Raw genomic sequence first — 18123 nt, forward strand, 5'->3', positions numbered from 1 at the left:
CCTTTGGTCATGAAATACATTTGTGTTTTTATTTTATAACAGTCACAGCTGGAACATCAGACAGACTTTAGAGAATTCCTCCTTCAGTCAGAAAACAGACAGCGGAGCGCTGATGAAGACGATCAGCCGAGGAAGGTGGAGATGAAGACGCTGGTGTCCAGGTTGAGGGTGGCGTGCCACCAGCGGTCGGGGAAATACAGAACCTGAAGCAGATTCAGTGTTCGTGATGTTACGAGAGTCAAATTACTGCTGCAGCAGAGAAGATCAGAGGATCATTCTTCATCATCATAACAATAATAAACGGTGTTGTTTACCTCTCCAGGTGAGACGGTGCACTCCAGCGGAGCCTCGGCCTCCGGCAGGTGTGGGTAGGTCTCCGTCACCCAGGACAAGGTGCTGCGGTTCGGGTGGAAGTGCGGCTCTTTGTCCGGCGGGTAGAGGAACCACCGCTGAGAGAGAAAAGTCCTTTACTGAAACCCAGACGTTGGTCTGAAGGAAACTAGAGAGTGTTTGTGTCCTCACCTTCCTGCCGTAGATGACCTCAGAGAAACCAGGACCGTGCCAGTGGAAGGGGACTCCGGATCCAGGACCTGGAGCCCAAACACAGACCGGAAGCTTCCTGCTTTATATTCGATGCATTCGAGTCACAGAACTCAAACTTTAACAAACCAGAAGTTTGTTTAAAGAAACTTTTCATTCCAAAAACCAAGAAGAAGAGTTTGTTTACAAAGAACAATAATTCTATATATATATATAAAATATAAGTGTTTTACAAAAGAAATAAAACAGAAAATGAATAAAGAAAAACAGCAGAAATTAATCGATTTAAAAGATTTAATACCGAAGAAAATGCTCCGATTTATTTTAAAGGAAAAAACTGTCATGAAACTATTATATATTAATATAATTTTCCACTTTCACTTTGTTAAATCTCTGAAACAGCAAATATTCAATACTTCTCATAAATGTAACCCTTTAAATATCAGTTTAATTACATAATGCCACTGATGCTGCTGCTGTTGTTGTTGTTGTTGTTGTTGATCTTATTTATTTTCTGTGAACTAACTGCTGAGAACAGGCTGGTATCAATAATCAATAATCAGCTAAAATAATGATTTTTATTCATGTTTATTTTTGTGCAGGAAACATAAAAATAAAGAAAATGTCTCAGTGTGGTAGAAAATATGAAGCAGTAGTTGAGTGAGATATAATAGAATAAACATTTAAAGGTTTAAAGGTTTGATGGTTTAAAGGTTTAATGGTTTAAAGGTTTGATGGTTTAAAGGTTTAATGGTTTAAAGGTTTGATGATTTAAAGGTTTACGGGTTTGATGGTTTAAAGGTTTGATGGTTTAAAGGTTTAAAGGTTTACGGGTCTTCCTTGTCCTTCAGGTCCGAGTGTATTTATAGACTCATTAAAGGAGAACGTGTGTTCTATGAATTAACAGAAATGATATCAAACATAAACACACAGAAAGTGTTGAGGAGCCCAGAAGTAGAAGAAGAACACGTTTATGAGACTTCAGCGTCCTCACAGCTCGGAGGTCAGACTCAGGACGGACCTGCGATGCCGAAGCTGAGCGCTGCGCTGGTGTGAGGAAGCTCGTACGGAGGAGACTCGTACTCGTCCAGCAAACGCTGCCACTCCGTCACGTTGTTGTCCCCGAAGAAATACAGAGTTTCTGAGGAGACGCCAACACAACCAGCAGAGAATCAAGTGTGTGTGTGTGTGTGTGTGTAGAGCTCCATTAAAACATCACTGTTGTTCCTTCATCATCATCATCACACTGTAGTTTATTCTGACTCAGTCACACATATAAATACTCTCTAGAGCAGCAAACGACGATTCATCCGCCGCTGAAAATAGTTCCAAAACAAATGCTCGATTTCCTTCGGTTGATCTGCACATTAAACGACTCGTCGAGCTTCAGAAGCTTCAGAACTGGTGAGTTCTGTAACAGCGACAGACGAGGCTGAACGCCAGCTTTCAGTCTTTAGAGCCCAAATATAATAAATCATCTTTATTAAGATTATTCTACACAAAACATCTTCACGTTAACAGTTTATTCTCACTTCAGCAGTCGTCATAAACAGTTCAGTTACGTATTTAAATGTGTTTTACTCACCGCTGCCGAGGACGTCTGCAGACTGAGGCCTCAGCCAGACGTCCACGTACTCCTGCAGAGGGACGTCCACTGAGACCAGAGACCAGAGACCAGAGGACCAGAGGACCAGAGACCAGAGACCAGAGGACCAGAGACACAGAAACACAGAGACCAGAGACACAGTGAGTGTTTGTGAGCTTCAAACAACAAATAAACACCAGTCAACAATGTTCACTTACCTTTCCTGTAAGAGTACGTGTTGGCTGTGCTGAGCCGAACTCTGCGGTCACCATATTGTTCTAGTAAACTGGACCTGGAGCACGAGGACCTGAACCTCTGAAACAGGTTATTCACGTCTTTAGTATCATCAGAGTGAATGTGTCACGTTTTAAACACTTTCAGATGAAACAAACTGGTTGAAGTTCAGATGAAAAGTGAAAACTTTTTTCTTTTAGTTTAATTTCAAAGAGAAAAACAATAAAACGCTTCTGATACTTTTAGACTCTCCAGTATGAATTAATATATATATTAATATAACGTCGAGTGTGACGGTGTATTAATATAACGTCGAGTGTGACGGTGTATTAATATAACGTCGAGTGTGACGGTGTATTAATGTAACGTCGAGTGTGACGGTGTATTAACATAACGTTGAGTGTGACAGTGTATTAACATAACGTCGAGTGTGACGGTGTATTAATATAACGTCGAGTGTGACAGTGTATTAACATAACGTCGAGTGTGACGGTGTATTAATATAACGTCGAGTGTGACGGTGTATTAATATAACGTCGAGTGTGACGGTGTATTAACATAACGTTGAGTGTGACGGTGTATTAATGTAACGTTGAGTGTGACGGTGTATTAATGTAACGTTGAGTGTGACGGTGTATTAATGTAACGTTGAGTGTGACGGTGTATTAATGTAACGTCGAGTGTGACGGTGTATTAATGTAACGTCGAGTGTGACAGTGTATTAACATAACGTCGAGTGTGACGGTGTATTAATGTAACGTCGAGTGTGACGGTGTATTAACATAACGTCGAGTGTGACGGTGTATTAACATAACGTTGAGTGTGACGGTGTATTAACATAACGTTGAGTGTGACGGTGTATTAACATAACGTTGAGTGTGATGAACGCACCGTGTTGTCAGTCAGACCTCGGAGGATCACCGGTCGGCTGAACGCATATCTGAACAAACACATAAATATAAATATATCATAATAATATAATACAGCAGGAAACATGTGAGAGAAGAAATGTTAGAAGAAACAAATAAACGTTTTGGATTCTGTTGTGTAAAAACAAACTGTACATCACTCGATGTACTGCTGCCTTTTTGGACCTCGAGTACACAAAAGTATCTGATGTTGTGATGCAAGTATTTGACTCTTAATGGATGTAGTATTTGGTCTTTGTACCTTTGGATGAACTGCTGATGAGAGAGCGAGGAGCCGTCCAACACATCGATGTTACACAAACCTTCATCCTGTAACGAGACGTCAGAGTCCAACGACCTGAACACACAAACACAACTTCAAACACGCCTCAAGAAATATACAAGTGTGTGTATGTGTATATATATATATATATATATATATGTGTGTGTACGTACAGTATATATATATATATATATATATCTGTATGTACAGTATACATATATATGTGTACGTACAGTATATATGTGTGTGTACATACAGTATATATATATATGTACAGTATATATATGTGTATGTAAAGTATATGTGTACGTATGCATGTATAAACAGTATATGTATCTATAATATATATATGTATGTGTGTATGTATGTATGTATGTATATGTATATAGTACACGTGTTGCATCTAAGGCTAGACCACATTTAGCAAGTGGTACAATTCATAACGTAGTACAATAATACTACAAACAGAGTAAATACTGACCAGCCGCCTCCGTCAGCGGACGGCTCCGCTGCCTTCAGTCCGATGAAACATATCAGAACGAGCCGTGAACACGCGGTGAACGAAGCCGCTTTATGTTCCATTCAAAACTCCAGAGACGAAAAAACGGAGATTTAACGTAAATGTCCCGACATGCCTGAGAACGAGCCGTCATCCCGCTTCCTGTCGGAGAGCCAATCAGAAGCCACCACATTAATCTGACTGCGTGCTGCGTTCAGGTTACGTGGGAACTATGAGACACACTGTATAACTCTGTTTAGTACAGTTGTTGAGGTACTTGTACTTTACTTGAGTATTTCCAGAGCTAGATATTGTACTTAACGGAATAAAATGTTCACACACAAAACATCTGAAAATGTACAAATGAGACGAATAATCAATAAGTCGATTAACAGGAAACTACTTCTCAAGTATTTTCATGGTTTTGATGTACAAATATTTTGTGGTTCAAGATTTAATATTTGAAGACTTGCTGCGTTTAATTGTGTTATTATTCTAATAATTTACTTTTGATAATAATTTTGAGGTTTAGAATGTTGGTTGTACTTTTACTTAAGTAAAGTAAATCTAAATACTTCCATCACTGCTGGTACTTTACAAACAACACGACTGTACCTTGTACTGGATTACACAATATTATATTACAGTGTATTATAGATTGGTTATGATATATATATAGATATATATATATCTATATATATATATATAAAGTACAATACTTCTCTCTGAAATGCAGTAGAAGTAGAAATTGGAAATACTCAAGTATCTCAAAATTCCACTTTAGTACAGTACTTGAATACATGTTTAATTATGGGATGTTTTAATGCAGGACTTGTACTTGTAGTGGAGTATTTCCATAGTGTGGGGTTAGTACTTTTACTTCAGTAAAGGATCAGAATACTTCGTCTCACTTTCTTTTACAGTCGGTTCACAGAAGAAAATCAAACGTTCAGAAGAAATCTTTAATTCAACGTAAAACAGATACAAACGTAGTATTTGGTGTTCAAAAAATATTTGTGATACAGTTCAGCTGTAGTAGTATTGTGTAGCGTCACATTAAACTGCAACAAGTATTTGACTAAATGTGAAATACGTTACTGTTAATAACTGTAAATATTATGTGTACTTCGTGTATTTATGATTAAACGATCACAGTTGGAGCTGCTCAGTGCAAAAATACATCAAGGAGTCAATAATCAATCATTAATAGATGAAAGAGGTAATAAGTCAATAAAAACACAAATATGCACCGTCGCTCTTCATCATAGGAGTTCTTTAACTTCTAAATTCACCGTCAGTGCAAAAGTTTAATGTTTGTGCTTCATAAACAATTAAAAAATAATTTTACAGAAACAAATCTGGTAAAAACATTGAAACAAAACTGGATTATAATCTGCATATTTCATCATCAAATCTGTTCAGTTTCATTTATTTCTTATATTAAAATATGAGTCTGGAGCTTTAATTATTAAACGGTTATAATTAAAGAGTCAAATGAATAAAGCTTTCAATAAATAATTAAAAGAATCAATTAATCAATTAATAATTTCCTCAATCTGTTTAAATGACAAATGAATAAATAAAGAGAATAGAAACATTTATTCTAAGTATTCGTGTGTCAACATATTCCACCTTTCATTGGATTTGTTTAATCAACATATTTATTCTTTTATACAGAACAATAGAGATATAGTTCATGTTACTCTTTTACTTTCATTATTAATTCAATTATAATAATTATGCATTATTATTTTAATAGCTTTTTTAAAATGTAATTAACAGGTTTAAAGTTTCCAACATTGATAAATATATTAACAATGAATTTAAGTCATTTTACAAGCAACACGTCTGAATGTTCTGTTTCCTGGTTCTCAAATAGAAAGATTTCGTGTTTTATTTTGTTGTTTTTATTGACGATAAACTAAAAATCTTTGGGTTTTGAATAAATGAAAAAATAAGCAATTTCCATAAATATCTTTGAACGGAGGGAAATTATATGTTTGTGAATATTTTCAGCAGAGAAAATCATTTTTACAGACAAAAATAATTTATCTATTTCTTAAGAAAACAGTTTGCAAAATAATCGTTTTCAGTCGTGGCCAAAAATATAACAGACGTCTTCTGCTAATACATAAGATATCAAATATATTCTTCTAAATATATATATATATATATATATATATATATATATATATATATATATATATATATATATATATATATATATATACACATAGTTCTGTAGTTGTAGCAGAACACAGGAAAGAGATGCTGAAAGTCTTTTAAGATGAAGGATTTCTTTACGGCGTATTTTTCTGTTTTCTGTCCTTTTAAAAGACAAAACAATGAATGAATGAATGAATGAATGAATGAATGAATCAGCAGATTGATCCCGTTTTTAAATGATTTTCTTGAGATTAGTTTCTGTAAAGCTCCATGAACACAGGAAGCAGTGATCAGGTGTTTTAAAGCATCACTATGAGAGCACAAAGAGAGAGAAGAGGACGGGGAAGAGCGACAGCAGCAGAGGGAACGTGAGAGAAACCACGCCAGCGGTCCCGGACGTGGCGTCGACGCTCACGAAGCCCGGCTGGTTGCTGCTGATCTGGCTGTTGATCCAGGTCTGGTACTCGGACACTCGGGCGTAGACTCCGGGGAAGCCGGCCTCAGCGCATCCTCTCCCGAAGCTCACCACGCCGGCCAGGATCCACCTGGAGCCGTTTTGATTGACCAGCGGGCCGCCGGAGTCGCCCTGAACGGGACGGACGTGTTGGTTAAACACACAGCACTCATCTGCACTCTGCTCTTTGATCAACTGATGAATTATTTTGTCTGTAACATTTATGAAAATAGTGAAAAAAATTCACACAAATATAATTTCCCACCGCTCAAAGATATTTAACTTATTTATTGAAAACTCAAAGAATTTTAGTTTATCATCAAATAAAACAACAAAATAAAACACGTAGAAGAAAATATTTAGATGTTTTGTTTATAAAATTATTATTATATATTTAAGGTGTATTTAAATATCATTACATAACAAACTGACACATTTTTAACTAATCGATAACTTAATATTCTGCTACTTTATACTTCTATTTAACATCTATTATCTATCTTCTACTGTACTACATCTCAGAGGTACATGTTGTACTTTTTACTGTACTACATCTCAGAGGTACATGTTGTACAATAACGCGTTAACTTGCCCAGCACTAGTAATAATACTTCATTTGATAGCTGATTAATACTCTGAATGTGTACAGTAACTAGAGTTACGTCTCCATCAGCTGATGGAGGAGGCTCACCTGGCAGGAGTCCTTCCCGCCCTCGTCCAGACCGGCACAGAGCATGTTGCTGGTGATCGACCCGTAGGCGGCGTTACACTGACTGTTGGACACGACGGGGACTTGAACCTCCTGCAGACTCTGAGGGAACGGGAGCGGAACTGAAGACGGAAAGACACAATAAGTCACGTTCCTTCATCACCATCATCGTCATCATCACACTGTAGTTTATACAAATACTCACTAGAACGTCAAATGTGGATTAATACGCCGCTGGAAATAGTCCCTAATAAGGTCACTATTTCCTCCTGTTTGTTTGATTAAACGTTTGATAATATGATCGACTTCCTGGAAACACGGACAGTTGATTTCAGAGAGAAAGTAACAAAAACCGGACTTTCCTCCAACAGAACGCTTTTTGTTGCTCGTGTGAAACGAGAAGTCAATGTTGATTTATTTTTCACGTAACTTAAGTTTTCTACTTCCGTAGTTATTTGAACCCAAACGAGGATATTTATTTCATCATCTTTTATTAAAGTTCCTGTGAAGACAAAAGTTAATTTTGAAAGGATCGTATTCATGTAACGAGCGTAAATTGACACGATGTTGCTGGACTTTCACTGGATAACGCACAGAAGTAACTTTTCGTAGGATATCATAAGAACTGTTGAATGAGGATTCGTTTCACTATATACATATATATACTGTATATATATACAGTATATATATATATATATATATATATATATATATATATATATATATATCTTATCTTATTTTCTCATTGCACAGCTACTGTGCTCCTCAGCTGCTCTGCTTCAGTGCAGCTTGTTTTAAGTAGAGCTTTGATCCAATCAGAGTTCACCTCTGTGTCTCTAGGTAGAAGAGAGGCCCCAGGCCTGCAGACTCACCCAGTGAATCCATGTGCAGGTTAAGTGAATGGGGACGATGTTGTTGATTGTCATAGTGTTCAACCAATCAGATCTTTAGTTTGACATGTTGGGCGTATTCTTTGACGTGTCAGAGCTGCTAGCTGGCCTACAGCTACGTGATTGGTCAGTGGGCTAGCGTGACATGTTGGACGGTGACGATCCCAACATTTGCTGCCTCTGTGGAGCGACATGTTCAGCCTCAAACGCATTAAAACGTATTCAAGAAATACAACTGAGGAGGCTCGACTGTCTTCACTGGCGTCCATGAATCCAGAAGAACTTCTTACTGGAACTAAAACACACAGATGTTCTGAACAACGTGAGATTAAACTCTTTATTAACAAAGAAAGGAGGATGGACTTTGTCTTTAAACAGTGAACAGCAGCTCTGGGAAGTTAAATGCGTTTGTTTTTACATCTGCAGCAGCTTTAAGATGCTTGCTTACATATTATTATTTGTACAACTTGTTTTTATGAAGATGGATTTTTGTTTGGTTTAATATGTGATAGGAACCATTGTTACGTCTTCATGGCGACTTTTTTTGTCAAAAGCTACTAGCGACAAATCTAGCGACTTGCTCTGGTGTTGTTGGAGACGTTTCTGGTGTTTAGACTCTGACGTTAAAGCTCGTACGTTCTGCTCTGTGTGAACGAGCAGCGCGAGCTGCCGTGAGCCGCCCCAAAGCGCTCACAGGCTCTCACAGCAGTCAGAGCAGAGAGGAGACGTATTCTCTGCAGTTAGTGTATCTACAGGTGTTGAGCTTCATTTTTACACAAAACCAATAATAACCGTAGCTGTGTAGCAGTGAAGGACAGCAGTGAAGGCCCAGGTATAGAATACACAGCCCGCCACTGCATATATATATACGTATATATACGTATATATACGTATATGTATATATTTGTGTCCTTTTAAAATGGTTACTGCTCTATCAGGAACATGATGAAGCAGGTGTTACTTTTATTTCACGGACAGAAAGAGGAAGCTTCTCTGTGAGCTGCTTTAAGATCACTACGAATGAAAATTGTGCAACTGCTGATGTCACAGCAAGTTTAGGAGCTGATGGAAAAACACCTGTTGTGACATCACTGACTGGGGGGCGTGGCCTGAAGAGAAACAGGTTTGAAAGCTCTATATTACGGCTGGTTTCATCATTGATGTGTCACAGTTGGGATGGACATGAAACTCTGCTGAGTCATCAAAACATAAAAGATGAACTGCTAATATATTAATAAATTAATATACTTTGTTTTTAATTTACAAAGTCAAAGGAACAAAAGACCTGCGGACGGAAAAAGTACAATTTCGTGTCATATATATATGTAAAAACAAAATGCAGGACTTTTACTTGTAACAGAGTATTTCTACACGGTGGTATTTTAGTAAAAGGTCACAATTCATTGGTTCTAAGTAAAACACAACACTACACACTGAATTACTATCGTCCACTATTAACATTAATAATACATTTAAAATAAACTCTCACCGCCAGTTCCGATGGTTCCCCATCCGGTGACCCAGCAGGACGCCCCGGCCGCGAACGTGCTGCCTTCCGCCGCCAGACACACCGGTCTGATGTAGTCGGTGAAGGTAACCGGTGAGGACAGACGCAACAAGGCGATGTCGTTGTCGCTGGTTCGAGAGTTATAGTTCGGATGTCTGATGACCCGAGACAGAGTCCGGGACTCCTCGTTAAAGTTGAACACGGTAAACTGCTGAGTGTCCCGTCCGAGAAAGACGGTGAAACCGAAAGTACTGGAGCTGAAGGACGGAAGAGACGATATGTTTGATTATGCAGTAAAGGTACTCGTACCACACTGTAAAAATACTCTAACAGTAAAGGTACTCGTACCACACTGTAAAAATACTCTAACAGTAAAAGTACTCGTACCACACCGTAAAAATACTCTAACAGTAAAGGTACTCGTACCACACCGTAAAAATACTCTAACAGTAAAAGTACTCGTACCACACCGTAAAAATACTCTAACAGTAAAAGTAAACAGTAAATGTAAAAATATAGTAAAAGTGTCATGAGAGGTAAAACGAGTCATTTGTAGTTAAATACAGCATTTAAAGTGAATATGGAACACGCTGGTTTGTCCCATGAAGAAGAACTTGATGATGTTTCATGTCTGTTTACAGCGCGTTGACACACCGGCGGGCTTCTGTTTGGAAGCTGAGTCACGTGTCGGAGCTCACCTGGTGAAACAGTGAGCAGCGGTCAGGACCCACTCGTCGTTGATCAGGGAGCCTCCGCAGAAATGACCACTAGATCCATGCAGACTGGCCTGCCACGGCCACGTGCCGGCAGAGGCGGAGTCGCCTCCGACGATCCGGTTGTTGAGCGGCGCGGTGCCGCAAACTGCGGGAATCAGTCAAGAGCTCACAGAATAGTGCAACACATCACCAGAGTTTATTACTCACACACATGTGCCTTCAGCTCATGTGTGTGTGTTTAAGTGTTGAAATAGAGCCAGGAGGACGTTAGCTTAGCTTAGCATAATGACTGGAAGTGGGTGCAAACAGCTAGCCTGGCCCTGTAACACTATATCTTGTTTGTTTTAATGCAAAGAAAATGCAGAAGCGTGACAGAAAGCTTCTTCTGTAGATTATTATTATTTAGATTAGACTATTATTATATATTATATACAGACGCCCCTAAAACCTGAATCCAGGATTCATGTTGAGAGTTCAGTCTGTTCTGAAACCTGAAACCTGTGAAATGAAATGAGAACACAACTCACCATCTGACTGTGCGTTGCTTCCTGCGGGAGACAAAGAATAATTATATATTAGTGTTTGTTGCGTTCTGAAGCTGTGGAATTCAAATCAGTTTCGAGTAACAATCTATTTATCTCTCGACAACGTCGGAAACAAAACCAACTTGTTTCTCGTGTTGCTGGGTGAGGTTGGTATGTGTAGCATTAAGTCAAACAAAAGAGGACGTTTTACATGTCAGTTCCAGCAAGTGATCACAATAATCTCCACCAGATGAAAAGATAACTGTGTCACGAGGTTTGAGTCATTAACTTCCTTGTTGAGGTTTTGTGTGTTGATGCACCGTGATATTCTACTTCTCTCTCTTTACTTTCCAGATCAAGCGTCAATATTTCACCAAAAATAAATCAGAGATTGGAGAAAATTCCAGAAAGTGAAAAACAGATGAATGTGGATCAGATCTTAGTTTCTTCTTCTCTCATTAATCGTGTCAGGACCCGTCAGATTCATCTGGTGCCCCTCTGGAGGGGCCCGACCCCTATGTTGAGACCCACCGGACTAAACTATGTGACATGTGTACAGTAGTTCAAAGTATCTTCATCTGGAGCAGCTTTATGATGCTTCACTATCAACTATCTAATGATATTATATACAAGTACACCAGTCACAGGAGACATTGTACTGCTGAGTACTTTTACTGCTCTATGAGTACTTTTACTGCATGGAGCTGACAATACTACTGTGCTTTTACTGCATGAATACTGCAGTACTTTTACTGCATGGAGCTGAGAATGTACGTCTCTGGTAGAGACCTGTCAATCACTGTGTAGCCCCGCCCCTAAAGCATCCCCTGCTTTATGGTCTGTGTGACTCTAAATGGACCATCATTTACTAAATGAACATCATGCTGTACTGAAGAAGACTTGAAACTAGAGATTGAGACCATAAACTCATGTTTACAATGTTTACTGAGGTAATAAATCAAGAGAGAAGTAGAGTCATTTTCTCATAGACTTCTATACAACCAGAGGAGTCGCCCCCTGGTGGACACTAGAGAGAATGCAGCTTTAACACATGAAGCTTTGGGTTCACTACGTGGCGATTCATTACTGTGCTAAACATCGTATCATCATATTTTATAAGCTGATTATTTTGTGTCAAAACTCAATTTGTAAAGTACCTGAAACAAAAATACAAATATAAAGTACCGTACCTCTAAACATGTAGTTAATACAGTGCATGATTGTGTTTAGATTACACAGAATGTATCATATTTAACTATGAATGTGTTTTATATAGATAGTTGGTGTTACTTTTTTTTTAATGTATTAATAAAGTCAGTTCTGATTTGTATCTTCACATTGTTGACAGAGAGTCCACCAGTGACCGTCACATTCAGTCCAACTGGCTGGTCTGGATTTACATGCTGGGTGAAACATTCCTTCATGTGACTTCTCTATCAGATCTCGTCTATTTCTCACCTGTGTGAACATGTCGAGTACTTTACATTTCAAACACTGAGCTTTTTTACTTTCAATGTTCACCAGTGTTATTGTGTTATGAACGACAGGTTTTAATAAACTGTCCTGACAGGAAAGAAAAATACAAAAATAAATACAAAAAACACACATTTATCAACAGAAACACAGAATTCTACTTCCTCTCATTATGAATACAGGTTATTATTACTGAGACGGGTTTTTGTTAAACAGCACTCACCTGTTAAAACCAGCAGGACGACGCCACAAAGTACCAGCGTCTGCTCCATGGTGTGAATCTCTGACTGCGTCCTGTCACCTGTGAACAGCTTCACCTCGGCTGAAACCAGGAAGGTGTGACTCTTCTTCTTCAGGTACTTTGTGCTGTTGTCATGCTGCATGACCTCACACACACCTCACATACCAAACACGCCCGTCTGCACACAAACAGGAGCTCACTCAGCAGCCATAGGGGCCCCACACACACTTCTCTATCGGGCCCCGGGCGTTCGGCCCCAAATATGACGTTTCCTGAACTAACTTTATGTTTTAAGTGTTTTTTTTTAAATTATTATTATTTAGATATTGCATCTTCTGTTGATCTCAAATGGCTTTTCTGGTGTCTTTTAATATTATTTGTTGTCTTTATGAGTTGATTTGGTGACAACATGCTTCACTCAATAATATGATATATAAGTACATCATTCACAGGAGACATTTTACTGATCTATGAGTACTTTGCTCTATGAGTACCTTTACTGCATGGAGCTGAGAATCCTACTGTACTTTTACTGCATCACTACTGCAGTACTTTTACATCTTGGAGCTGAGAATACTGTAGTAGACTTATTTTTAGATATTGTATCCTCTGCTGTGAACTCCAGTGAGTTTATTCTCAATATAGGTTCTTGACATAAAGCAATGTTTTGGTTTTATGATGTTCATAAAAGACATACAGAAAAGGAAAAAACAAGCTCGGCAAACCAAGTATTATAAGTTGAGAAAATGACACTCATAATTAGTAGTACTGTATATTAATGTCAGTCATACTGTCGTGTTGCTGTTTGTTCGCAGCAGTGAGGGTGGAAGTACTCAAAAGTACCACAGTGTAGAAATACTACTGTTACAAGTGAAAATTGCTAAATTATTTAAATCAAAATATACTTAAAATACCCAAAGTATAAGTACGTGGACTTTGGAACAATATATATGATTATAATTATTGATGCATTTATGTGTTCATCACTTTACATTTAAAAAAAACATTATATATATATATATATATATATATATATATAATTATATAATTATGGCTTTGAAAATATCTTCCTTTGGCATCATCTGGTGGCAATATTAAGAATGACTATGGCAAACTTGACTTATTTTTGTATATTTGTGTATATATACTGACATATATGTATATATGTATAAATATATATGTGTGTATATATACATATGTATACATATATATGTATATATACACACAAATACAGCTGAGCTCCTCTCGACTTTCTCTTGATTCTTGGTACAAACTACAGAAAAAAGACATTTATAATATTAATTATTTGTGTTACAATGAGTCAGTCTCATTTGAATTCTCTAATAATATTCATGGATTTTATTTTTGTTCAGCCAGTTTATATTTTCATTGAATTGTTTGATAAAATGCTGCTTATGGTTTTTTCCAATACTCCACCTGAGAAACACTACATTTAGGCTTTTTTGGTCGTCTGATTATTGTACAGTCTTGTGAAACACATTTATCTAATGTGGAACAATTATTAACGTCTTATAAGAAAATCGTCATTGAAGCATTCCAGTTATTTAAACTCGGATTGTACATGTAAGTAGAATTTAAGCAGCGTTTAGGTGCAAACAATCTGTTTGATTTGTGTGTTTGTGTATAGTCTGATGTATTTTCTTGTGTATTTATATTTTTTACATCTTGTCCTCCTTTATATTTTTATTTCTGTATTTTGCTATTTATTATAAAACGCACACGTGGTTCTCGACGCGACCAGAAGCTTCGAGAACCTTCTAATCCCCTTGTTTCCGGTATACGTCATCACGCAGAGCACCCACTCCGCGCTCTGTGATTGGTCCAGAACGCCGGGTGGAAAGCTTCCAGAAGAAACCAGCAGGAAGTGACGACAGTATAAAGATGACGATGACCTACATCACCGGCATCTAGACCCAGCGAACACGGAACAAAGAGCAGAAACCTCGCATTCTCCGCTCCTCTCGACTTTATCTTCTTTTACCGACAGTAAGTACGCCGCTTACGGTTTATTTTAACAGTTAAATGTCTGTTTTACACATCGGCTTCGTGTTATCCTTAAAATTATGTACGAATTATTCGAATTATTAAGAATTAAATGCAGCTGCGGGAGGTTTTCCACCACGTGTCACCAGACTCCATTAGAGAAGCTCTCATTGTCGGCTGACTTAATGTTCAGAGCTGTAGTTGTCTTCTACAGTTTAAATGTAACACTAAATGATCAGTTCGTCACATCGGCGTTGTTGTTTATAATTATATTTTTACTGTGAACTGAGAAACGTCGAGTATGTGCGAATTATAGAAACGCCGGTTTTAGGGTTAAATGGCTGCAGCACTGATTCTTTAACCGTTAAAACCGTTAAACTGCTTTTTAAAGAGCAGTTGAGTGAATTATAGAAAATAACCGTTTTTGATTAACTGCAGACTTTTCTCATAAACGGTCAATTCTAGATTCCAGTGTTTCAACCTTTTGAACGGTTCTCATTCAAAGGCCGCGAACACGTGATGTAATTAACCTTTGAACCGTTATCTCATTCAAAGTCAGGGAACACGGTGTGATATCTTCAATACTGCTTCACAGTATTTTCTTTTTTACATAAAGACTATTTCTGAATATTAGTACAATTTAGGCTGAATTGGGAGTCAAATGAATAACGTTACAGTCCAATCAAACATTTAGAGTTCATTTTACAAAATCACTGACGTCTTCTTTTACAGTGAGACTGATGACGTCATGTACGACCATGTGATGAAAGTCCTTTTTTTCAATTTGCCATTTTTAGTGATGCAGACATTTTATTTATTCATTTGACCTGACCATGAAAATAACACACAGAAGTAAAATATTAGATTATTTAATTCATGGATTCATTCATAATGTGATCATAATGTAGGTATTTGCTTTTCTAATATTTGTCTTTGCATCTTTAGGACGCACAGTGAAACCAACCAGGATGTCTGCAGCTAAAGGCATCGCGGTCGGCATCGACCTGGGCACCACCTACTCCTGCGTGGGCGTCTTCCAGCACGGAAAAGTAGAAATCATCGCCAACGACCAGGGCAACAGGACCACCCCCAGCTACGTGGCGTTCACCGACACCGAGAGGCTCATCGGGGACGCGGCCAAGAACCAGGTGGCCCTGAACCCCAGCAACACCGTGTTTGACGCCAAGAGGCTGATCGGAAGAAAGATCGATGATGCGGTGGTGCAGGCGGACATGAAGCACTGGCCCTTCGCGGTGGTCGGAGATGGAGGGAAGCCCAAGATCCAGGTGGAGCACAAAGGGGAGAACAAAACCTTCTACCCTGAGGAGATCTCCTCCATGGTCCTGGTGAAGATGAAGGAGATTGCAGAGGCCTACCTGGGCCAAAAGGTGTCCAACGCGGTCGTCACGGTCCCGGCGTACTTCAACGACTCCCAGAGACAGGCGACCAAAGACGCCGGCGTCATCGCGGGGCTGAACGTCCTGAGGATCATCAACGAGCCGACGGCGGCCGCCATCGCATACGGTCTGGACAAAGGCAGCTCGGGAGAACGCAACGTCCTGATCTTTGACCTGGGCGGCGGCACCTTCGACGTGTCCATTCTGACCATCGAAGACGGCATCTTCGAAGTCAAAGCCACGGCCGGAGACACTCACCTGGGAGGAGAGGACTTTGACAACCGCATGGTGACCCACTTTGTGGAGGAGTTCAAGAGGAAGCACAAGAAGGACATCAGCCAGAACAAGAGGGCCTTGAGGAGGCTGCGCACAGCTTGTGAGAGGGCCAAGAGGACGCTGTCCTCCAGCTCCCAGGCCAGCATCGAGATCGATTCTCTGTTCGAGGGCGTCGACTTCTACACCTCCGTCACCAGGGCTCGCTTCGAGGAGCTGTGCTCCGACCTGTTCAGGGGAACGCTGGAGCCCGTGGAGAAATCCCTGAGGGACGCCAAAATGGACAAGGCGCGGATCCATGACATCGTCCTGGTCGGCGGCTCCACCCGCATCCCCAAAGTCCAGAAGCTCCTGCAGGATTTCTTCAACGGCAGGGAGCTGAACAAGAGCATCAACCCCGACGAGGCGGTTGCTTACGGCGCCGCCGTCCAGGCCGCCATTCTCACGGGCGACACCTCTGACAACGTTCAGGACCTTCTGCTGCTGGACGTGGCGCCTCTGTCCCTGGGTATCGAGACTGCCGGAGGAGTCATGACGTCCCTGATTAAACGCAACACAACCATCCCCACTAAACAAACCCAGGTCTTCACCACCTACTCCGACAACCAGTCCGGGGTCCTCATCCAGGTCTACGAAGGAGAGCGCGCCATGACCAAGGACAACAACCTGCTGGGCAAGTTTGATCTGGGGGGAATCCCACCGGCTCCGCGAGGGGTTCCGCAGATCGAGGTCACCTTCGACGTGGACGCCAACGGCATCCTGAACGTGTCCGCGGTGGACAAGAGCACCGGCAAAGAGAACAAGATCACCATCACCAACGACAAGGGCCGACTGAGCAAAGAAGACATCGAGAGGATGGTGCAGGACGCCGACAAATACAAAGCCGAGGACGAACTTCAGAGGGAGAAGATCTCCGCCAAGAACTCCCTGGAGTCCTACGCCTTCAACGTGAAGAGCAGCGTGCAGGACGATAACCTGAAGGAAAAAATGAGCCCTGAGGACCAGCAGAAGATGACGGAGAAGTGTGAGGAGACCATCGCCTGGCTGGAGAACAACCAACTGGCCGACAAAGAAGAGTACCAACACAGGCAGGAGGAGCTGGAGAAAGTGTGCAACCCCATCATGAGCAAGTTGTACCAGGGAGGGATGCCCGCAGGCAGCTGTGGACAGCCGACAGGAGCCGGCTCCCAGGGGCCCACCATTGAGGAGGTGGACTAAAAGGGACCCTTCATGTAGACTCAGTGGGACTGTTTGAATGATGACTGTAGTGTTATATCTCATGTTCACATATAAATTATCAGCACTGTATTGAGTTAAGTAGTAAAGTTAAGATTCTGAACTTTTGGTCATTAAATGAAATCTTTCATGTATTTTTTATCTCTGCCTTCTGGACATTGCAATAAAGATGAAACATTACATTATTTCAGTCTCATGGTCCTTGTTCACCTCTTTATTAATTCAGATTTCTTAGAAAAGAATGTAAATGCACATTTATATAACGCACCTTTCTAGACTTTTGACTATTCAAAGCGTCGTCCCAATGTTCACTCCAAAAGTCCAACATTATTACTAAGACATTAACAATAACATGATTAATATAACTTCTGCAAATAGTTGTACATGAAAAATGACTTCAACCATAGCCTGATTCTATTTAATTTATTTACTAGATTAACTTTTTACTAGAGGGAAACAATTTGTCAGTGTTGTGCCTCAACAT

The 18123-nt window shown here is 39.8% G+C and overlaps 3 protein-coding genes across 4 annotated transcripts; 1 reads left to right on the forward strand and 2 right to left on the reverse strand.

Annotated features, from left to right (window-relative positions):
- Positions 1-2: 2 nt before the first annotated feature.
- Positions 3-4193, reverse strand: jmjd8 (jumonji domain containing 8). 2 transcript variants are annotated; one of them, XM_079177027.1, is made up of 9 exons: positions 4032-4193; positions 3530-3625; positions 3251-3299; positions 2344-2440; positions 2126-2194; positions 1562-1681; positions 523-590; positions 315-449; positions 3-203 (listed from the first exon to the last, which is right to left on the reverse strand). In XM_079177027.1, the coding sequence occupies exons 1-9, from the start codon at positions 4130-4132 to the stop codon at positions 123-125; spliced, it is 816 nt and encodes a 271-aa protein (XP_079033153.1). In that variant the 5' UTR covers positions 4133-4193; the 3' UTR covers positions 3-122. The 2 variants fall into 2 exon arrangements, with proteins under 2 accessions (XP_079033153.1, XP_079033154.1); XM_079177028.1 differs by lacking the exon at positions 1562-1681.
- Positions 4194-6231: 2038 nt separating this feature from the next.
- Positions 6232-12846, reverse strand: LOC306710009 (trypsin-like). The gene is made up of 6 exons (XM_079178372.1): positions 12712-12846; positions 11019-11039; positions 10474-10636; positions 9758-10032; positions 7361-7500; positions 6232-6801 (listed from the first exon to the last, which is right to left on the reverse strand). Exons 1-6 carry the CDS (start codon positions 12758-12760, stop codon positions 6526-6528), a joined length of 924 nt encoding a protein of 307 aa, XP_079034498.1. The 5' UTR covers positions 12761-12846; the 3' UTR covers positions 6232-6525.
- Positions 12847-14631: 1785 nt separating this feature from the next.
- On the forward strand, positions 14632-17824 carry LOC306709864 (heat shock 70 kDa protein 1). Its single transcript, XM_079178172.1, has 2 exons — positions 14632-14736; positions 15679-17824. Exon 2 carries the CDS (start codon positions 15702-15704, stop codon positions 17619-17621), a length of 1920 nt encoding a protein of 639 aa, XP_079034298.1. The 5' UTR covers positions 14632-14736; positions 15679-15701; the 3' UTR covers positions 17622-17824.
- The last annotated feature ends 299 nt before the right edge of the window (positions 17825-18123 follow it).

Source organism: Pholis gunnellus (assembly GCF_910591455.1).
Source record: "Pholis gunnellus genome assembly, chromosome: 17".
NCBI lineage: Eukaryota > Metazoa > Chordata > Actinopteri > Perciformes > Pholidae > Pholis > Pholis gunnellus.

Bases quoted from the DNA above. Each gene is read 5' to 3' on its own strand.
- jmjd8 (XM_079177027.1), bottom strand. From the start codon at position 4,132: ATGGAACATAAAGCGGCTTCGTTCACCGCGTGTTCACGGCTCGTTCTG. The intron at 2,441-3,250 runs GTGCGTTCATCA...AACCTGTTTCAG, and splicing joins GAGGTCTGACTGACAACACG to AGGTTCAGGTCCTCGTGCTC. The intron at 591-1,561 runs GTCCGTCCTGAG...TTTGGGCTCCAG, and splicing joins GCTCAGCTTCGGCATCGCAG to GTCCTGGATCCGGAGTCCCC.
- LOC306710009 (XM_079178372.1), bottom strand. From the start codon at position 12,760: ATGGAGCAGACGCTGGTACTTTGTGGCGTCGTCCTGCTGGTTTTAACA. The intron at 7,501-9,757 runs GTGAGAGTTTAT...TTCCGTCTTCAG, and splicing joins GGGAACCATCGGAACTGGCG to TTCCGCTCCCGTTCCCTCAG. The intron at 6,802-7,360 runs GTGAGCCTCCTC...CGTCCCGTTCAG, and splicing joins GCGGGAAGGACTCCTGCCAG to GGCGACTCCGGCGGCCCGCT.
- LOC306709864 (XM_079178172.1), top strand. From the start codon at position 15,702: ATGTCTGCAGCTAAAGGCATCGCGGTCGGCATCGACCTGGGCACCACC.